This window comes from Petromyzon marinus, chromosome 27, assembly GCF_048934315.1.
Source record: "Petromyzon marinus isolate PM22_M1 ecotype Great Lakes invasive population chromosome 27, UKy_Petmar_22M1.pri1.0, whole genome shotgun sequence".
In the NCBI taxonomy this organism is placed as follows: domain Eukaryota; kingdom Metazoa; phylum Chordata; class Hyperoartia; order Petromyzontiformes; family Petromyzontidae; genus Petromyzon; species Petromyzon marinus.
Window position 1 is genome coordinate 13,411,149 of NC_133693.1, and position 20,042 is coordinate 13,431,190.

The 20,042-nt window shown below is 51.9% G+C and overlaps 1 protein-coding gene across 4 annotated transcripts in view; it reads right to left on the bottom strand.

Annotated features, from left to right (window-relative positions):
- Positions 1-18,642, bottom strand: part of ARHGAP39 (Rho GTPase activating protein 39) — a 33,303-nt gene extending 14,661 nt beyond the window's left edge. Inside the window, exons 1-7 of one of the 4 annotated variants that reach the window (XM_076070136.1) lie at positions 18,287-18,642; positions 15,766-15,885; positions 10,528-11,157; positions 9,674-10,331; positions 7,338-9,017; positions 1,385-1,937; positions 640-732 (exon numbers count right to left, since the gene is read on the bottom strand). In XM_076070136.1, coding sequence (XP_075926251.1) covers positions 640-732; positions 1,385-1,937; positions 7,338-9,017; positions 9,674-10,331; positions 10,528-11,114 — 3,571 coding nt within the window. In that variant the 5' untranslated portion in view covers positions 11,115-11,157; positions 15,766-15,885; positions 18,287-18,642. Of the gene's footprint in view, positions 1-639; positions 733-1,384; positions 1,938-7,337; positions 9,018-9,673; positions 10,332-10,527; positions 11,158-15,008; positions 15,414-15,765; positions 15,886-18,286 lie in introns of those variants that run through there. The other 3 variants (XM_032961924.2, XM_076070137.1, XM_076070138.1) reach the window with 3 other exon arrangements.
- Positions 18,643-20,042: the final 1,400 nt, after the last annotated feature.

Genomic DNA, 20,042 nt, shown 5'->3' on the forward strand with positions numbered 1-20,042 from the left:
CTGTGGTGTACGTGACGTAATGCTACAAAAGGGTGAGAACCACAGACTGCATTTCTATTGTCACACGAATAGCAGAAATCACAAGAAAAAAATAATTACACTGGAGAGCACAGAAACAGTCGGACAACACCGATGGTGCGAATGTGACTGCGGCACAGACCGTACACAACATCTGAAACACAGAGTGCGAGCGAACGTTCCGGTTAAAGCAGGGAGCCTGCGGAGTACAGAGAGACGGACAACTGTGTGAAAGCAGCCTGGCAGAAAGCAACAGACATCCATGCAAAAATGAAGAGCCGCGTATTTGTGAGGGGGGTGACGCGAATGTTAGTAAGCAACATGGGTCGGCTTCCTTGGCCATTAGGGACTGGAAACAAACCGTCAGCAACTCGAGTGTTCTTTTAATATAATTTAGTGAGTGATGCCAAGGTGTCGTTGCATCAGTCCGCTCGCACGCTTTTACTGAGAGGCCAAACGTAAGAAGGCGTGTCCACTCGCAATGTATTAGAACGATATTCCTCTGGCATGCCGTTGTTGCGTTTGTAGTGGATACTTGCAAACAGCAGAGCACAGCAGGCGGAGGGCATGGTTAGACTGCGAGAGGGTGGCACTGCGCTAGGGCTGTCCACTGGACGTTACCGACAAAATCTTCTATTTCACGCTTTCTTTTCTTTCGATATTTAGACTTCTTCTTAGTTTCCATTTCCCATGTTTCTTTAATCTTCTTTACAACTGGAGAATGAGATGAAATGAGTGAAACAAAACACAAAAAATGGCCATGCTAATGCCCCACACTTACCTCCTCCATCTTGTGTACAACGGAAATGCACATGAGCAACGTTAGTCGGCTGAACGCTAGTTCAACGTCGTGTATAATCACAGAGCATCGTCACGTTATACACGAATGTATTGACATTTTTACATCAAGATAAACTTGCAATAGCATGCGTTTCAATGTGTTGCTTGTCACAGAACGCTATGTAACCGCCGTCTGGGTTGACTGTGGACGGCGATAATAAAAGCCAAGGGACAGTTTTACGGCCACACGAGAGTTGAAGCCATCTGCCAATAGGCCATCCGCTTAAGCAGGAAAACTCTGGCCCGGTTGTCTACTTTATGAGTATAATCGTGAGGTTCTAGCCAGCATTTGTAAAAACCGGCACAACCTGGACTGTTACAACTTTTCGAGTCTCACGACTAAACAACACCCTTTTTTCCGAAGGCCTGGAGGGCGATGGTCCAGCAGGTTACTGAATGTCTAGGCGGTGAAACGGATCCCCCCAGTTTGCTTTGGTTACCCCGCCATCGACAAAGGACGTGACCCCGCTTTCGTAATTCGCACACTCGTAAAATAACTGACGTGACCGCGCGGGTGGGGGAGCACCTTTCTGGTCGTGCGCGGGGTCAAGGTGACGGTAGATGTAACCCTCCAGGTAGGTGTGGAATTTGGGCGACGGCGGGAAGAAGGCCAAGCAGATGGCCAGCAGCTCCCAGCCACGGGTCAAGCTCTCCGGGCGCAGGTTCTCCGTCGTCTGCTTGCACAGCTGCACGAAAAGCTCGTCGCGCAGGCCCTGCAGGCTCCACCCGCGCCGTGCCACCTCCAGCGCGACAGCCGCGCGCTCCAGCCGGCAGCGCCGGTCGCCCATGTACATCTGCACGAGGCGGAACACTTCGCAGGCCTCCTTCATGATGGTACGGTCCGCCGTGACGATGAGCGGCTTGCGGATGGCCTCACCGCTCCACGACAGCAGGTTCACGATGGAGAGCTTGCGGCGGAAGATCCCCTGCGTGTGCGTGTTGAGGTGCTTGGAGGCCCAGCCCTCAATGTCGCTCTCGGAGGACGGCTTGCGGAGTCGGAAGGAGCCCATCGCCTGCAGCATCCCGGGCGTCGTGGCGCCGTGCCACTCCCCCGCGCCGCAAAGAGCCAGGTCCGCCGACTGCTCACAAAAACGTCCACGCCCCCCATATCATATTACTCCCAACAAAAACTCTGCTCTTCAGTCACAAAATCATAACAATTAGTCTATCCCCTAGAGTGAAAATCCAAGCAGGCACACTCTCGCCGAGACACACCACACGACAATCTCACAGACACACTGGAATGTGTCACCAGTCTCAGCTGAAAAAAATCCAAAGCAAAACACTAGCACAGATTTTGATTTAAAGCTTTTGTGACTGCAGTAATTCATATTCTTAGTTTTTTCGGTAAAGTCACGTTGAAGGGAAACAACAAAATAATAAAATATATAAAACAATAAATATATTTTATTATTTTGTTGTTTCCCTTCAACGTGACTTTACCGAAAAAACTAAGAATATAATACTAGCACAGATGTGCAACTGTTCTGCAGTCAGAGTGCATTGCATATGATCCGGCGAAATATACTATTTCACCTTTGATATATCGCTAAGTGTTTTGACTGTGTGTGATATTAACTATATAAATGAATGTTCTATAAGTAACAGATTCAGTCTTGGTTCTTTTGGAAAAGTCACGTTGAAGGGAAACAATAAAATACTAAAATATATATAAAAAACAATAAAATTCTCACGACGTTTCGACTGAAACACAAACAGTCATCATCAGGTGTGAAAACCAACGGCAAGAACATTTGAAAGAAGTGGCGGTTTGTATTTATTTATTTTAAAATGTTAGCACCACGGATAGTGATATGACAGTTTGTTTAGATGGACGAGTCCATCTATGTTTGGAAAAGAGGAGGGAGGAGACGAAAAATTAATGTATGCTGTCTGAAAGCCACCGTAAGCGTGAACAATCAATTAAGACTCTATGGTGCAGAGTCTTGATGAGAGAATTCTTCTGTGATGGATGGTGGTCGGAATCCGGTTTCAAATAAGCATCCATATGGGTAGCTTTCCTGTAGACAGAGTGGCTCATTGAAGCATCAGGTTTTTTTTTTATTAGGACATCCAAAAAAGGCAGCTTGCCATCTTTCGCGACTGATGGCTGGGTGAATGGAATTGATGTGATCGAAGAATTTGTCGAGAGCAGGCCGGCCATGTGGCCAGATGACAAAAGTGTCATCCACGTACCTCTTCTTCACAGAAGAATTATCTAATCAAGACTCTGCACCATAGAGCCCAATGCATATCCGACCAGAAACACATAGACAGTGAACTCAAGCACGTACACCAAGCTCTGAAGGCTAATCGTTACTCCGACTATACAATCCGCAAAGCTATCCCTCAAACCATGAAGGACCCTCTTGAGGAGCCTTTAAAAACCATCACTTTACCCTACATTACGGGGATCGCAAAAAAGATCTCCAAAATCTTGAATAAACACAAGATCCAGGTCCGTTTCAACACATTACATAAAATCCGTGATCTGGTTCCATCAGTAAAAGATGTGATTCCGGACATACAGTACCCTGGTGTCTACCAATTAAGTTGCCTCTGTGGTAGTAGTTGCATTGGAGAAACCAAACGACATGTCTCGGACCGCATTCGTGAACACAAAGCAGACCTTAAACACGGTAGGACCAACACCTCGGCCGTGGCAGATCACTGTTATAATTCAGTAGGCTCACATGACATTGACGTCTCCAAGACAGAGGTTCTTTGCAAGCCATCTGGCTACCCATGAGGGATTCGTTCATGAGGCTATGCACATATACAAACAGAGACAATTTCAACCAAGAAGATGGATTCTCGCTTACCAATCATTGGAAGGATTTGATAAACCATTTCGGGTCTTAATTGATTGTTCACGCTTACGGTGGCTTTCAGACAGCATACATTAATTTTTCGTCTCCCCCCTCCTCTTTTCCGAACATAGATGGACTCGTCCATCTAAACAAACTGTCAAATCGCTATCCGTGGAGCTAACGTTTTAAAATAAATAAATAAAGACCACCACTTCTTTCAAATGTTCTTGCCGTTGGTTTTCACACCTGATGATGACTGTTTGTGTTGCAGTCGAAACGTCGTGAGAATTTTATTTTTTATATATTTTATTATTTTATTGTTTCTCTTCTACGTGACTTTACCGAAAGAACCAAGAATATGAATCACTGCAGTCACGAAAGCTTTAAATACAAATTTAACCGCCTCTACGGGGAGGGTTTCCACATAACTTTAAGATCCTTCAACAAACTCCGGGATAAGAAGGCTCAGCTGATCGAGTCTCTCACCTTTCTGAAGAGATGCCGCGACTCTGGGGAAATACCAATCGCATTTACACTGACCTCTGCTGCTGTTACTTATTCTAATGCGAAATGAATTCTTTCCAGAACTAGCTTAGCTCTTATCTCAGAGAAAATCAGACTTATACGCACCGAACTAGATCAGTTAGACAAGACACTCTATAAATCACACTTATCATTGACGGCAACAATGTCCACATCGGATTGGGAACATGTAAACAATATGACTGCCTCTTCAGCTGCTACTATGTCGACCAAATGTAAGGACAACCTGAGTTCCAAATTTAACCTCCTCTCCAACAAAAGACCGGACCCACACACCAAAGAGCTAGACGTTAACAAAGTCGTAATTAATCGCAGCAACAGTTCTATTTCCGATGGTCTGAAATCCGTTTTAGCTAAAGGTCTAAACTTTGCAGTCACACCTAAACACATACCAGTTAATGATATCATTGCCCAAGTAGACGTGGCTCTCAAGGGCCTCGGTCACATCGCTGCAGACGTAGCAAGATCTGAAATCGCTGCAACCCTCAAAAACGCCAAGATGCCAGCTAGCAACCTCAGCAAAGATGAGCGTTTTCAATTATATAAATAAAAAAAGAGGGATGACATTTTAATCCTCTCAGCCGACAAGGGCAATGCTACTGTCATCATGGATAAAATAGAATATGACAACAAAATTAAAGAATTACTCGACGATGGCAGCTATACAAAAATAAAAAGAGATCCCACCAACAGCCTCGTCACACAAACCAACAAAATAATTTCTGATTCAACCGCATTAATTGATCAAACTAAACAGTTTTCGTTGAAACCTTCTGCTGCCAGGCCACCAAGATTATACGGCTTACCAAAAATACATAAAGTAGATACACCCCTTCGTCCCATCGTCTCTACTATCAACTCCCCCACCTACAAACTGGCTCGTTTCCTGTCTGAAATCCTGCGGCCTTTCACTGGAAAAATCACCTCGGCGGTACAAAATTCTACTCACCTGGTATCGACAATCAAGGGTATTTCCCTGTCCCCAGACGACTTGCTTGTCGGTTTTGATGTAGTTTCCTTATTCACCAAAGTTACTGTACCTGACACCATCACAATCATTGAAGACTTGGTTCATCAAGGACTAAACACTGAGGTACCCCTCCTGGTGAGACACTGCTTAACCAATACATACTTCACTTGGAATGGAACTTTCTACAAACAAACTGAGGGCACCCCAATGGGCTCCCCCCTATCTCCGGTTATAGCCAACATTTTCATGGAGAAATTTGAGACTGACGCCATCCAGACTGCCACTCTGCGCCCAACCTTATGGAAGAGGTACATGGATGGCACTTTTGTCATCTGGCCACATGGCCGGCCTGCTCTAAACCAATTCTTCGACCACATCAGTTCCATACACCCAGCCATCTGATTTACCATGGAAGTCGAAAAAGATGGCAAGCTACCTTTTTTGGATGTCCTAATAAAAAAGAGACCTGATGGTTCAATGAGCCACTCTGTCTACAGGAAAGCTACCCATACGGATGCTTATCTGAAACCGGATTCCCACCACCATCCATCCAAGAAGAATTCTCTCATCAACACTCTGCACCATAAAGCCCAATGCATATCCGACCAGGAACACATAGGCAGTGAACTCAAGCACGTACACCACGCTCTTAAGGCTAATGGTTACTCCGACTATACAATCCGCAAAGCTATCACTCAAACCATGAAGAAGGACCCTCTTGAGGAGCCTTTCAAAACCATCAACACATTACATAAAATCCGTGATCTGGTTCCATCTGTAAAAGATGTGATTACGGACATACAGTACCCTGGTGCCTACAAACTAAGTTGGCTCTGTGGTAGTAGTTACATTGGAGAAACCAAACGACATGTCTCGGACCGCATTCGTGAACACAAAGCAGACCTTAAACACGGTAGGACCAACACCTCGGCCGTGGCAGATCACTGTTATAATTCAGTAGGCTCACATGACATTGACTTCTCCAAGACAGAGGTTCTTTGCAAGCCATCTGGCTACCATGAGAGATTCGTTCATGAGGCTATCCACATATACAAACAGAGACAATTTCAACCGAGAAGATGGATTCTGGCTTAGCAATCATTGGAAGGATTTGATAAACTATTTCGGGTCTTAATTGATTGTTCACGCTTACGGTGGCTTTAAGACAGCATACATTAATTTTTCGTCTCCCCCCTCCTCTTTTCCAAACATAGATGGACTCGTCCATCTAAACAAACTGTCAAATCGCTATCCGTGGCGCTAACGTTTTAAAATAAATAAATACAATCCGCCACTTCTTTCAAATGTTCTTGCCGTTGGTTTTCACACCTGATGATGACTGTTTGTGTTGCAGTGGAAACGTCGTGATAATTTTATTGTTTTATATATATTTTATTATTTTATTGTTTCCCTTCAACGTGACTTTACCGAAAGAACCAAGAATATGAATCACTGCAGTCACAAAAGCTTTAAATCAAAAGTAACAGATTGTACATGTTTGTATGTTGTTTGTATGCTTATTTATGCATATACGTCAATCGGCACCCTGGGCCATGTATCATTTCCACGTTGCTGACACGAGTATGCCTACGTTCTACGTGAACCGTCCCCCACTTGAGGCGGCCTACCAGGCCCTGCCTGACCCTGACAGGCCCTGTCTGGCCCTGCCTGTCACTGCCAGTCCTTGCCAGGCCCTGCATGTCACTGCCAGTCCTTGGCAGGCCCTGCCAGTTCTTGCCAGGCCCTACCAGACCCTGCTAGACCCTGCCAGGCCCTGCCAGACCATGCGAGGCCCTGCGAGGCCCTGCCAGACCATGCGAGGCCCTGGTAGGCCCTGCTAGGGCATGCCTGTCCCTGCCAGGCCCCGACAGGTCCTGCCAGACCCTGCCAGGCCCTGCCAGACCCTTCCAGGCCCTGCCAGATGCTGCAAGGCCCTGCCAGATGCTGCAAGGCCCTGCCAGGCCCAACCAGGCCATGACTGTCCCTGCCAGGCCATGACTGTCCCTGCCAGGCCATGACTGTCCCTGCCAGGCCCTGCCAGGCCCTGCCAGGCCCTGCCAGGCCCTACCAGGCTTGCCAGGCCTGCCAGGCCTGCCTGGCCATGACTGTGCCTGCCAGGCCCTTTCCGTCCATGCCAGGCCCTTGCCTGGATTTACCTGCGAGGGCTGCATCAGCGGCTCGGGGGGGGAAGAAAGGTTGGCCTGCAGCGACATGGTTTTCTCGAGCTGGGCAGAGCAGCCTGGCTTATCGGCGGCAGTGCGGCGCCCCCTCCGCACGGAGCAGTCGGCCTGGGTGAGAGCCTCGTCCTCGCTCAGGGCCCTCACCACGGGCCCCGCCAGCGGGGACGGGAGGGCCCCGTCGCTCTCGTAGCCCAGATGCTCGCGCAGCCCCCACCCCAAGTCCCCGCCACCCTCCTCTGCCTGGAGAAACTTGCGCGTGCAGGGCAGCGAGGCCTCGCTGCTGCCGCGCGACAGCTCCGAGTCGGAGTGCTTGTAGCCCAGCTGGTGCTGGCGGATGAGAGCGGAGAGGCGCGCCGCGGGAAGCGAGGGGTTGCTGAGGCTCGACACAAGTTCCTGCGGCCCACGCCCGCCCGGCGGGGGGAAGCACAGGCCCAGGCCCGGGCTGAGCGGGGGAGGCGGGCACACAATCGGCACGGCCACCGGCTTGCTCTTCTTGCGGCGGCGGCCGGGCGAATGGCTCAGAGAGGACACCGAGTCTTCGGTGCTGTGGCTCGAGAAGGATTCATCCATTGACATCTCGCTGCTTTGCCGGCTGTGGCAGTCCTGGCTGCTCTGGCGGCTACTCGTTTCCTGGCTGCTCTGTCTGGTGCTGCTGCACTGGCTGCCCTGTGAACCGTGCGCGTCTTGAGCGTTTCCCCTGCCGTAGCCAGCCTCCTTTGCGCCGGGTCTGCCGTCGCCGTCCTGACTGCTGCATCGAACGTGCACCGCCTCCTGGCTCGCACCCTGGCTCGCGAGCTTTCCGTGTCCATTCTGCACCAAGCCCTGCCAGCCCAGCATGAGGTGACCGCAGTGTCCCTTCTCCCTCGCCAAGCTGGAGTCTCCAAAGTGCTTCGCTTGCGGGCCGTGGCCAGTGGCGCCCACCTGCCCCGCACAAGGTGTGCCGTCCTGAGCGGCCTGGCGGTGAAGGGGGCGGCCCTCTGCTGTGCCCCCCAACTGGCTCTTGAGACACTGCTCCAGGGAGCTGACGATCTGTCGGTTTAAAACGCTGTTGGGAAAGGGGCTCGCGTACCGTTGCTGAGCTCCGTCTGATGGGAGAGAGATGTGCTGCTGTTGCTGCTGCTCCGCGGGCAGAGAAGCCAGCCCTTGAGTAGCGCTATCCTGGGACATCTGGATGGCTTGCCTCAGGTACTGTATGGAGGGCGAGGGCAGGGAACCCTGGGAGGAGAAGGTGTGCAGCGCGGGGCGCGGGCGCTCATTGGGGCCGGGCTGCGGCTCGGAGCACAGGCACGCGTGGCTGCCGTGCGGCGTCCCCCCGTGGCTGCCGTGCGGCGTCCCCCCGTGGCTGCCGTGCGGCGTCCCCCCGTGGCTGCCGTGCGGCGTCCCCCCGTGGCTGCCGTGCGGCGTCCCCCCGTGGCTGCCGTGCGGCGTCCCCCCGTGGCTGCCGTGCGGCGTCCCCCCGTGGCTGCCGTGCGGCGTCCCCCCGTGGCTGCCGTGCTGCGTCCCCCCGTGGCTGCCGTGCGGCGTCCCCGCGTGGTGCCCACGGCTCTGCTGCGCGGTGTCGCCGTGCGCGGTGTCGGCGTGCGGCTCGTCGTAGACGCTAAGCTGCGGCTCGGCAGGGGGCTCGTCGTAGATCGGGAAGTCTCGCGTCTCCGTGCCCTGCGGGAAGGAACGCGAAACAATGGACGTTGTTTTGCCACCGGTGCCAAAGTAGGTGGAATACAAACAATACGACCGAATTGCCGAGTGATGTTGCTCCACATGCTCCGTGCTCCCCTCGCCTCCGTTCTCTGGGTCGTGTTTTGTTTCACTCACCTGTGGCGTTCCTGTTCACTCTTTTTTTTGTTTGTAACAAAACGCGACGAGCCCGAAACAGCACGCCACGCGGCTCGCATAACCTGAAGTCATATTTCACGCAACTGGACCATGTAAAGGAGAGGAGGTAAAAGGTAGGGAGAGGGGCCCCCACTGCTGTCCCCCCCAAACAGTCGAAACGTCGTGAGAATTTTATTTTTTATATTTTATTATTTTTATTAATAAAAATAATAAAAATACGTGACTTTACCGAAAGAACCAATAATATTAATCCCTGCAGTCACGAAAGCTTTAAATCTAAATTGTATTCTCATTTATACTGCACTGTAGATCGCCGATTATATTATTTATTGATCAATTGCAGTGTATTTATTTATTATTAATTGAATATATACGCATATCTGTACAACGATGGATTTTGCTGCACAACCCCCCGACCGCTCGCGCACAGCCGAGCGGCAGTGGAACGCGCGCCGTCACCGCACCGCCGCCACCGTCACCGTGTAATCTCTGCCGGGCTGGGCGCCGCTCGAGTGCCTGCGGGGACGGCCCAGCGACGAGAAGCTGGAGAGCGGCCGGTGCTGGTGCGCCGAGCCGGCGTAACGTCGTGACACCGTCTGGCCCTTGGCGGCGCCACCGGGAGCCTTCGCCGCCCGACATGCGTCCTGCGGGTGGGCCCGCGCGCCACCCCGCGCCTCCTGCGGGTACTGCCAGGCATGGGACGACGACGGCGGCGGTGCCGTCGGGGACGCGGGTGGCGGGTCGGAGATGTGCGGCGGCCGCTCCGATGGGCCACCGCAGGGTCGCGCCCGGAGGAGCTCCGTGGCGCGCGAGAGATCGGCGCGGTCGGCCGAGCCCTGGCTGTGGTGCCGCGGCTTGACGGGCGGTGGCTCGCAATCCGGCAGCGTCCCGGCGATGATGGCCTCATGCACGGCGTGCTGCTCGCCCGAGCCCTGGCTGTGGTGCCGCGGCTTGGCATGGGGGGGGGCACCGCCACCGCCCACCGTGCCGGGCTGGTGTGGTGGCACCGAGCCGGTCCCCTCGTAGGGGTGTAGAGATCCAGGAGGCCTCACCGACATCTGGCATTGGCTGCCGGGGATCAGAGGGGACGGCTTGCCTCTCGGGATGGACGGTGCCGGGAACGCCTTCGGAGATGGTCTGGAAAGAGAAAATGATAAGGAATATTCAACAGGCTCCAACTCGAATGGTAATGATGTAAAATAACTGAAGCCAATCATGCAAATCGTCAGCCACATTCTAACAGCACTCCGCACTTTCAAGAAAAACGATGGCCTGCTGAGGACGTGTCGCCGTGCAGGGACCGGATTGGGACCCGAGTGGGACCTGCGCTCACCGGGAGTACGGCTTGGAGGCCACGGGCGGCTGAGTGCGACTCAGCGCGTCAGCGAGCGCACGCTGCCCGGGCGTCCCCGCGTCGTGGCACGGAGCGGACGGCTTCCTCTCGCCCTCAGCGGTGTCCCCAGCGTTCGCCTCCATGCTGGACCTTAGCGCGCTCAGCATGTCCGCCCGCAGCCAGCACTTTCTCTCCTCACCATCCGGCCTCTGCATCTGCTGTTTGCCGTGGTCTTGACCCGGCGCGCCCACGAGGTACGGCTGTCCCTCTGCATCGAGATTGCCGGGCGGCGGTTGCTGCTTCTGCTGCGGCTCCTGCAGTCCAGCCGCTTTGGGCAGCAGGGGCCCGGCAACATGCAGCCCCTGCGCCTCCGTGCTCTGCTTGAGAGTCTGCAACTTGGCAAGGGGGATGATGTCGCAGTGCTGCGGGCGATGCCATACCGTGCGCTGGCTCGACGCGTTGTAGTAGTAGAAACGCGCCGTGTTCGGGTCGAACAGCTCCCACCACTGGTTGTCGTGCGTGCGCTTGATCTTGGCGTCGGCTGGCGGGTCCCACACGCACTCGCCCGTCACCAGGTTGGCGTACATGTGTTCCCGCGTCCGGGGTTCAATGATTTCCACCCACTCAAATCTGCAAAACAGGCTATCAGTTATTCATCCAGAATAGCCACACCGAGTCATAGGACTCTTTTTTTTCAGTGGGGTCCTGTATTGAGTCTTTAAAATATTTTCAGCCAATTAATGATTGCTTATACGTATATACTCTAGGAGGGAACCGGAGCACCTGGAGAAAACCCACGTGTGATCCACCAACCCTCACGTCCAATGCTGGATTACAGGCCACGTGCATAGCCACCACTGCCAAGATGCTAAACATCAACATCGTGGTCAGCCATGATCAATCCACTGCTGGACGAGGACTCCCAAGCCATCACCATTTCTCAGTCATCTGATGTAACATTTCACCGACCAGTCACATGCGCCAATTTCATCGCTCCATCTCAACTCCGTTCTCATTCTCGACCGCCATCCATCGACCCTTCCTGAATTACTTTCCTGAAAGTCAGAGAGAAGTCTTCAACCTTACTATGTCCTGCAATCTGCGTGCGCCCCTTCCTGTCTCTCAAAGTAACTCCTCTCTATGCTCCTTTGTATGTGTGTATGATGAACTTCTTTCACACCGTATGATAGCCAACTGTGCTAATCGGAGGTGCGGGGGAAGGACAAGAAACTAAACACAAACGGCAGTTTGTGCACTGTTCACTCGATCTCGCATTTTCTTCGTCAAAGTCCACATTACTGATCTACGTGTGGTATCGGCCAGTAGGCACTGAGTAATATTCTCTTCATTAAAAGGCGAATTTGGTACATTGCTTTGCATTGCCAAGTTCAGCTTTCCACAATGCACACGTTCCACAATTTTTTGCGCGCAGTTTCAATTTACTTTGCTCACGCGGTGTTAGCTGCCGAGGGTGCGACGGGATTTATCTTTTTCATTCCCGTTTCTCTGTGCCCCCCCCCGCTATCGTTCTCATTCTGCTGTAACGTGCACCAACTCCCACTTTATTGAGGGTGACATTGGCGTGTAGAATAAAGCCTCATTGATCGATTAACTACAATTAAGACGCGGTGTCAACACCGCACAATGCAAGTAGCTGGCCGCAAGCGGAGAACTGGAAGCAACGGCGCTGGAAGCAACAGCGCCGGAAGCTGTGAAATGCGCAGCAGCAGAGAGCGAGGAGACGCTGTACGAGCCGTGCTCTAAACTAAACAATAAAATATTTTTTATTTTAGCAGGTGTAAGGCCCCACTGAGCTGTGTAGCTCTTTTTTAAGAAGCGACCCTGGCCATCATAAATGACAGCCCAATGAAGTGGTGGCTTATCACGTGCAAATTTAGAGCAGCCAAATAACATGAAAAGCATGATGTTGATACAAAACGTGGGAGGGAAAAACTGGAAGACCCGGAGACAAATCCATTCGACCACGGGGAGAGAGGCACGCAAACTCCAAACACACAGGCGTCACGGTCGGGATCGAACCCACAACCTCCTGTATACCAGGTGAGTGATATAACATCTCGCAACCATAGCGGCCGCTTTGTCAAGGCCCTGTTTGGATCACGTGCAAATACTTTGCTCCAAATACAAACTTTGGAATGCGCAGTCAGAATCATAGCCGAGCGAAAAAGGGCGAGGATGCGCAGCGTTCTGAGTGCGATGTCTACACACCGTGGGGCTGCGTGCGAACCTCAAAAATCTATTTACTAAATGCAATAATCTTACCGTACAGCTGATAAATGCCAAAAGGGGCGCCGTGGTGGGGAAATGTTATCTTATTCGCCTTGTATGCAGGATGTCGTGGGCTTGATCTAGACCCTCATGCCTGTATATTTGGAGTTTGCGTGTTCCTGTGGTCGTGTGGATGTTTCTTCGAGTCCTCCGGTTTTTCCCTCCATATTTAGAATCAACGTCACGCGTTTTAGAGTATTTGGCCGCTATAAATTTCCACGCGATGAACCACTTCGTTGAGCTATCAATTGTGACCAGGTCGCTTCTGAAAAAGAGCTATACACAGGCAGTCCCCGGGTTACGGAAGACCCGACTTACGGAAATCTGACTTGACGAAAATGCTCCCATAAATAATGTAAAAAATCAAAATGCAGAAATGTTTGCGTTAGTTACGTAAGCGCAAATAGTGCAGCAGGGTGAGGTCGCGTATGAATACCGCAGAGCGAAGCGCAAGGCGAGTCGCCTTACGCCTCGCTCCACCAAAACGCCACCTTCACAGAGCACGAGCTTCACTCGGATTAAGGCAAATGAATCTTTTTGTCGCGTAACGTAATTCTTTTCCATTTGTAGCATTGGGTAATTTTTTTTTCTATGCTAGAACTATATTTTATTCCCATGTGTCTTTTGCTAGTTTTCTTCATTTTAAGATTATTTCATGAGTTATTTACTGTACGTACGGTGTGGGTATGTGTATGTATGAAGTCTAGGCCTAGCTTAATGCACGGTAAACAAACATTTGGAAGTGATGGCGTTCTGTTAAATAACTGGATACAGTTATATGTTCCATTAGTTTAATTATGGGTAGTGTTAGGGTAGATATTAGATGAAGTGAAAGAATTATAATAAGTGCAGAGTATGTACGGCGATACGATACAGGTCGAGATAGAAAGCGGATGGCAGCGCGATGCAGTACCGAGAGAAAACGGTAGGGGAGGCACAACCATTTCCGGCTATGGGATTTTATCGTTGATTTTGGGGAGAAAATTGTTCAGTTTCCGACATACGGAAAATTCGGGTTATGGATCACTCCCGGGAACCTCACCCTTCCGTAACCCGGGCACTGATCGTATAGTTAAGTGGTTAAATACAAAACAAATTGTTTAAGTGTCTACTTTAAAAGCCGATTGTACTTTGGGTGCAATTGGTATTTTACGCTTTAAATACGTGAATAAGATTGACAATGTTTTTTGTATGCTGTATGTGCACAAAGCCAACGGTGATAAGGAATACTGCTGCAGTGGGCACAAAGTATCAATTGTTGCACGTGATCGCCGGCTGTGTGGGTAAGGAGGCCCTGCGTGCAGGGTAGCGGAGGTGATGTGAGCTTGTCAACCCAATGTGGCTGGACCGTGTTTGTGCACAAACAGTTGGTGGAGAATAATGCAGTCCAAGGGAGCAGACTGCATAATTTCATACAACAGATAAGCGTGGCTCGAATGCATACATTCGGAATTGATAGTGCACTCAAACATGCACACCATCTGCTCCCGCGTGAACAATCTTCCAGTTGGAGTTCTTTCGTCGATTTTTTTACAAACATATTTCAGGAAGACTCGCAGGAGTAAGATTCAATTCCAGTTTACTTGACTATGGCTCTGAGAGGTTAGACTGACATCATATTCCACCCCCCCCCATCAAATTCCACTCCCTCCATCACACTCCCTTCATCACATCCCACTCCCTCCATCACACCCCACTCCCTCCATCACACCCCACTCCCTCCATCACACCCCACTCCCTCCATCACACCCCACTCCCTACATCACATCCCACTCCCTCCACATCACACTCCCTCCATCACATCACACTCCCTCCATCACACCCCACTCCCTCCATCACACCCCACTCCCTCCATCACACCCCACTCCCTCCATCACATCACACTCCCTCCATCACACCCCACTCCCTCCATCACACCCCACTCCCTCCATCACACCCCACTCCATCACATCACACTCCCTCCACATCACACTCCCTCCATCACATGACACTCACTCCATCACATCACACTCCCTCCATCACATCCCACTCCCTCCATCACACCCCATTCCCTCCATCACATCCCACTGCCTCCATCACATCCCACTCTCAGCATCACATGCCATCACACCCCACTCGCTCCATCACATTCCAAAGAAATAAAAATAATCCCCTTATAACAGACTGTAGGGGCAAGTGCTGTTAGCGAACACCTATGAAGGCCGGCACGGCACACGAGAGGGTGGGTAGCCAGCGCCACGCCTGGCCGCCTTTGTCTCCCTCTTTGCGATATTTACACACCACACCAAGTACTCAATTCAGGTTGAATCGACCTAAGGGAGGCACAGGACCGGTTCAAATCATTATCACTGGTGTGCGAGATTAGAACTCGGATCGCCGGGTTCGTAGCGCAGCACGCCAACCATTGCACTCCCTATCACAATCCATTGCCTCCATCACAAACACATCCATCATAGCCTACTCCCACCCATCATAACCCACACCCATCACAACCACCATCACATCCTACTGCCTCCCATCACAACACAACCACCATCACATCTCACTCTCCCCATTACATCACACTCCCTCCATCACACCCCACTTCCTCCATAAGATCCCACTTCCTCCATAAGATCCCACTCCCTCCATCACACCCCACTCCCTCCATCACATCCCACTCCCTTCATCTCATCACACTGCCTCCCATCACAACCACCATCACAACACACTCCCTCCCATCGCAACACAACCACCATCACATCCCACTCCCTCCATCACATCCCACTCCCTCCATCACATCCCACTCCCTCCATCACACCCCACTCCCTCCATCACACCCAACTCCCTCCATCACATCCCACTCTCAGCATCACACGCCATCACACCCCACTCGCTCAATCACATTCCAAAGAAATAAAAATAATCCCCTTATAACAGACTGTAGGGGCAAGTGCTGTTAGCGAGCACCTATGAAGGCCGGCACGGCACACGAGAGGGTGGGTAGCCAGCTCCACGCCCGGCCGCCTTTGTCTCCCTCTTTGCGATGTTTACACACCGCACCAGGTACTCAATTCAGGTTGAGTCGACCTAAGGGAGGCACAGGACCGGTTCAGATCATCGTCACTGGTGAGCGAGATTAGAACTCGGATCGCCGGGTTCGTAGCGCAGCACGCCAACCATTGCACTCCCTATCACAATCCATTGCCTCCATCACAACACAACCACCATCACATCCCACTCCCTCCCATCACAACACAACCACCATCACAAACATCCATCATAGCCTACTACCACCCATCACAACCACCATCACATCCTACTGCCTCCCATCACAACACAACCACCATCACAACACACTCCCTCCCATCACACTCCCATCACAACACACTCCCTCCCATCAAAACCATCATCACAACACACTCCCTCCCATCACAACCACCATCACACCCCACTCCCTCCATCACACCCCACTCCCTTCACCTCATCATACTCCATCCATCACATCCCACTCCCTCCATCACATCACACTGCCTCCCATCACAACCACCATCACAACACACTCCCTCCCATCGCAACACAACCACCATCACATCCCACTCCCTCCATCACACCTAACTCCCTCCATCACATCCCACTCTCAGCATCACACGCCATCACACCCCACTCCCTTCATCACATCATACTCCCTCCATCACACCATATTCCCTCCATCCATGACATCCCAGTCTCACAATCACATCGCTCCATCACATTCCAAAGAAATATAAAAATCCCCTTATAGCAGACTGTAGGGGCAAGTGCTGTTAGCGAGCACCTATAAAGGCTGGCACGGCACACGAGAGGGTGGGTAGGCAGCGCCACGCCCGGCCGCCTTTGTCTCCCTCTTTGCCATGTTTACACACCACACCGGGTACTCAAATTAGGTTGAGTCGACCTAAGGGAGGCACAGGACCGGTTCAGATCAGTCACTGGTGAGTGAGATTAGAACTCGGATCGCCGGGTTCGTAGCGCAGCGCGATAACCATTGCACTCCCTATCACAATCCATTGCCTCCATCACAACACAACCACCATCACAAACACATCCATCATAGCCTACTCCCACCCATCATAACCCACACCCATCACAACCACCATCACATCCTACTGCCTCCCATCACAACACAACCACCATCACATCCCACTCCCTCCCATCACAACACAACCACCATCACAAACACATCCATCATAGCCTACTCCCACCCATCACAATCCACACCCATCACAACCACCATCACATCCTACTGCCTCCCATCACAACACAACCACCATCACAAACACATCCATCATAGTCCACTCCCACCCATCACAACCTACACCCATCACAACCACCATCACAACACACTCCCTCCCATCACAACCACCATCACAACACACTCCCTCCCATCACAACACAACCACCATCACAACACACTCCCTCCCATCACAACACAACCACTATCACAACACACTCCCTCCCATCACAACACAACCACCATCACAACACACTCCCTCCCATCACAATCACCATCACAACACACTCCCTCCCATCACAACACAACCACCATCACAACACACTCCCATCACAACCACCATCATAACACTCCCTCCCATCACAACCACCATGACAACACACTCCCTCCCATCACAACACAACCACCATCACAACACACTCCCTCCCATCACAATCTCCATCACAACACACTCCCTCCCATCACAACACAACCACCATGACAACACACTCCCTCCCATCACAACCACCATCACAACACACTCCCTCCCATCACAACCACCATCACAACACACTCCCTCCCATCACAACCACCATCACAACACACTCCCATCACAATCACCATCACAACACACTCCCTCCCATCACAACACAACTACCATCACAACACACTCCCATCACAACCACCATGACAACACACTCCCTCCCATCACAACCACCATGACAACACACTCCCTCCCATCACAACCACCATGACAACACACTCCCTCCCATCACAACCACCATGACAACACACTCCCTCCCATCACAACACAACCACCATCACAACACACTCCCATCACAACCACCATGACAACACACTCCCTCCCATCACAACCACCATGACAACACACTCCCTCCCATCACAACACAACCACCATCACAACACACTCCCTCCCATCACAACCACCATGACAACACACTCCCATCACATTCACCATCACAACACACTCCCTCCCATCACAACAATCACACCACAATCCACTCCCTCCATCAAAACCCACACCCATCACAACCACCATCACAGGCCCACTCCCTCCCATGACAACACACTCCATCGCAGTCCACTCCCTCCATCGCAACGCAACCACCATCACAATTCCCCACCGCACGCCATCTCCGCACTCCCCCGCCCCTCGGCCCGCGCCGCTGCCCCCGATGGTGCCGCGCCGGGAGAAAGAACGCGGAGTCCCTGTCGCACCTCTCGGTCATGTTTCGGGTGTCGCCGTCGCGGCGTCGCGCGTCCCCCGCTCCTCCATGCACCCGCGCCGCTCCCAGCCCCCGCACGGCTCCCAGCCCCGGCTCGGGCTCCCAGCCCCCGCACGGCCGGCGACTCGACGCGGCGAAAACGAGCGGGGGGCGAACGAGGGCCGCCTCCTTCCCTCCCCTCCCCCTCTTGGTCACTGGACGAGCGCGCGTGCGCGTCGCCGGCGTCTCTCGCCTCCCCGTCGTGGGGCCCGTGTGGCCGCCTCCTCCTCGTGTGGCCACCGCCTCTCCTCTCCTCTTCGCCGCCGTCGCTGTTGTCAGTCCGGGCACGCGCGGCTTTTACGCGCGTCACCAGCCCCCAGCTCCACGCCCGCGTTTCCCCCCCCACCCACAGCGACCCCCGCCCGCTGCCCCCCCGCCCGCTGCCCCCCCCCTCCCGCCCAGTCCCCTGCCCCCCCCGCCCAGTCCCCTGTCCACTCCCCCCGCCCATTCATCGGTTGAATAACGACCTCGCCTCGAGACACTGGCGGTGTTCGCCAGCCGTCGACTGCATCGCGATATTACCAGCAGGCCGACACACTTAATTTATTTCATAAATGCAACATTAGAGACAGGCCGCAGTCGTCGCCACTGTAGCTATGCGACCCAAAATTATAAACTAAATAGTAAACCCACTGTAGTCTGCGCCCCTTCAACGGGGGATGAACAGCAACACGACACGAACCTCCCTCCTGAAGCCCTCTCATCGTGGCTTAGACATTGGCAATCAGCTCATTAACATATTTCCATAATATGCAAGAATAAGTGCTCAATTTCAGCAGCATTGGTTCAACACAAGAAAACTCTGGAGCTGTGCTTTTTGACACTCGGTGCCTCGTACGCAGTGAGACTTGCTTCAGCCAAGGATTATTTCGTTTTATGAATCTGAAGGGATTTTCCCCTTTGTGTGGAATGCAAATCAGTGTGAGAACTAAGGGGACTTAAGTGATTTATTTTACACAACCGGCCACAGGCTACCTCTGCCTGACCCAACTCCGGCTGGCTATGCAATTAATGATCCCGTTTCTTTCTGTGCCGCGTATATTAACAGTCTCTGAGCAAAGGCCCAATGCGTGAAGCGGCCAGGCACAAGCAGCACTCTCTGCTCGCAACACGCGTCTTTGGCTTTGTTGCGACCTCGAGTGTGGTCGTTGTTGAAATCGGTGTGGATGAGCCAAAAAAAACGTCAGTATCTGGTTCGACGGTGATATATCCAGTCTGCTCCCTCCTGAACATAGGCGAAGGAATCCAATGGGTGAAGTTCAGGGAACCATGAGATGCCGTCGCATTTAGGTGCCCTGTCAATCCACGCGCGATTGTATGTTTTATTGCTATGCACGACTGAAAAAAGTGCGATCACAAGACTGATTTGGGTCTCCAAGTGATCGCGAGACGTCCAGGACTCCACGCGAGATTGAATGACTATAAATGATGATAAAGTAGGCATGTCATGCCCAAATAAAGTTACTCTGGGCGTGTGCTTGCTATCAGATGTGGAAACAGGAATCGCCAGAATAGCAATTTTGAACTGTGCTCAATCCCATGCTATACATTTCCAAGTGATAAGCCACTTTGTTGAGCTCGCATTTGTGGCCAGGTCGCTTCTGAAACATAATACCTTAGTGGGCTTTATCTGGTGATGTAAAAATAGTTTTGTTTGATTTGTATATTTTAAGAAAATGTTTTTACCGTTCCTATACTTTACACTGATA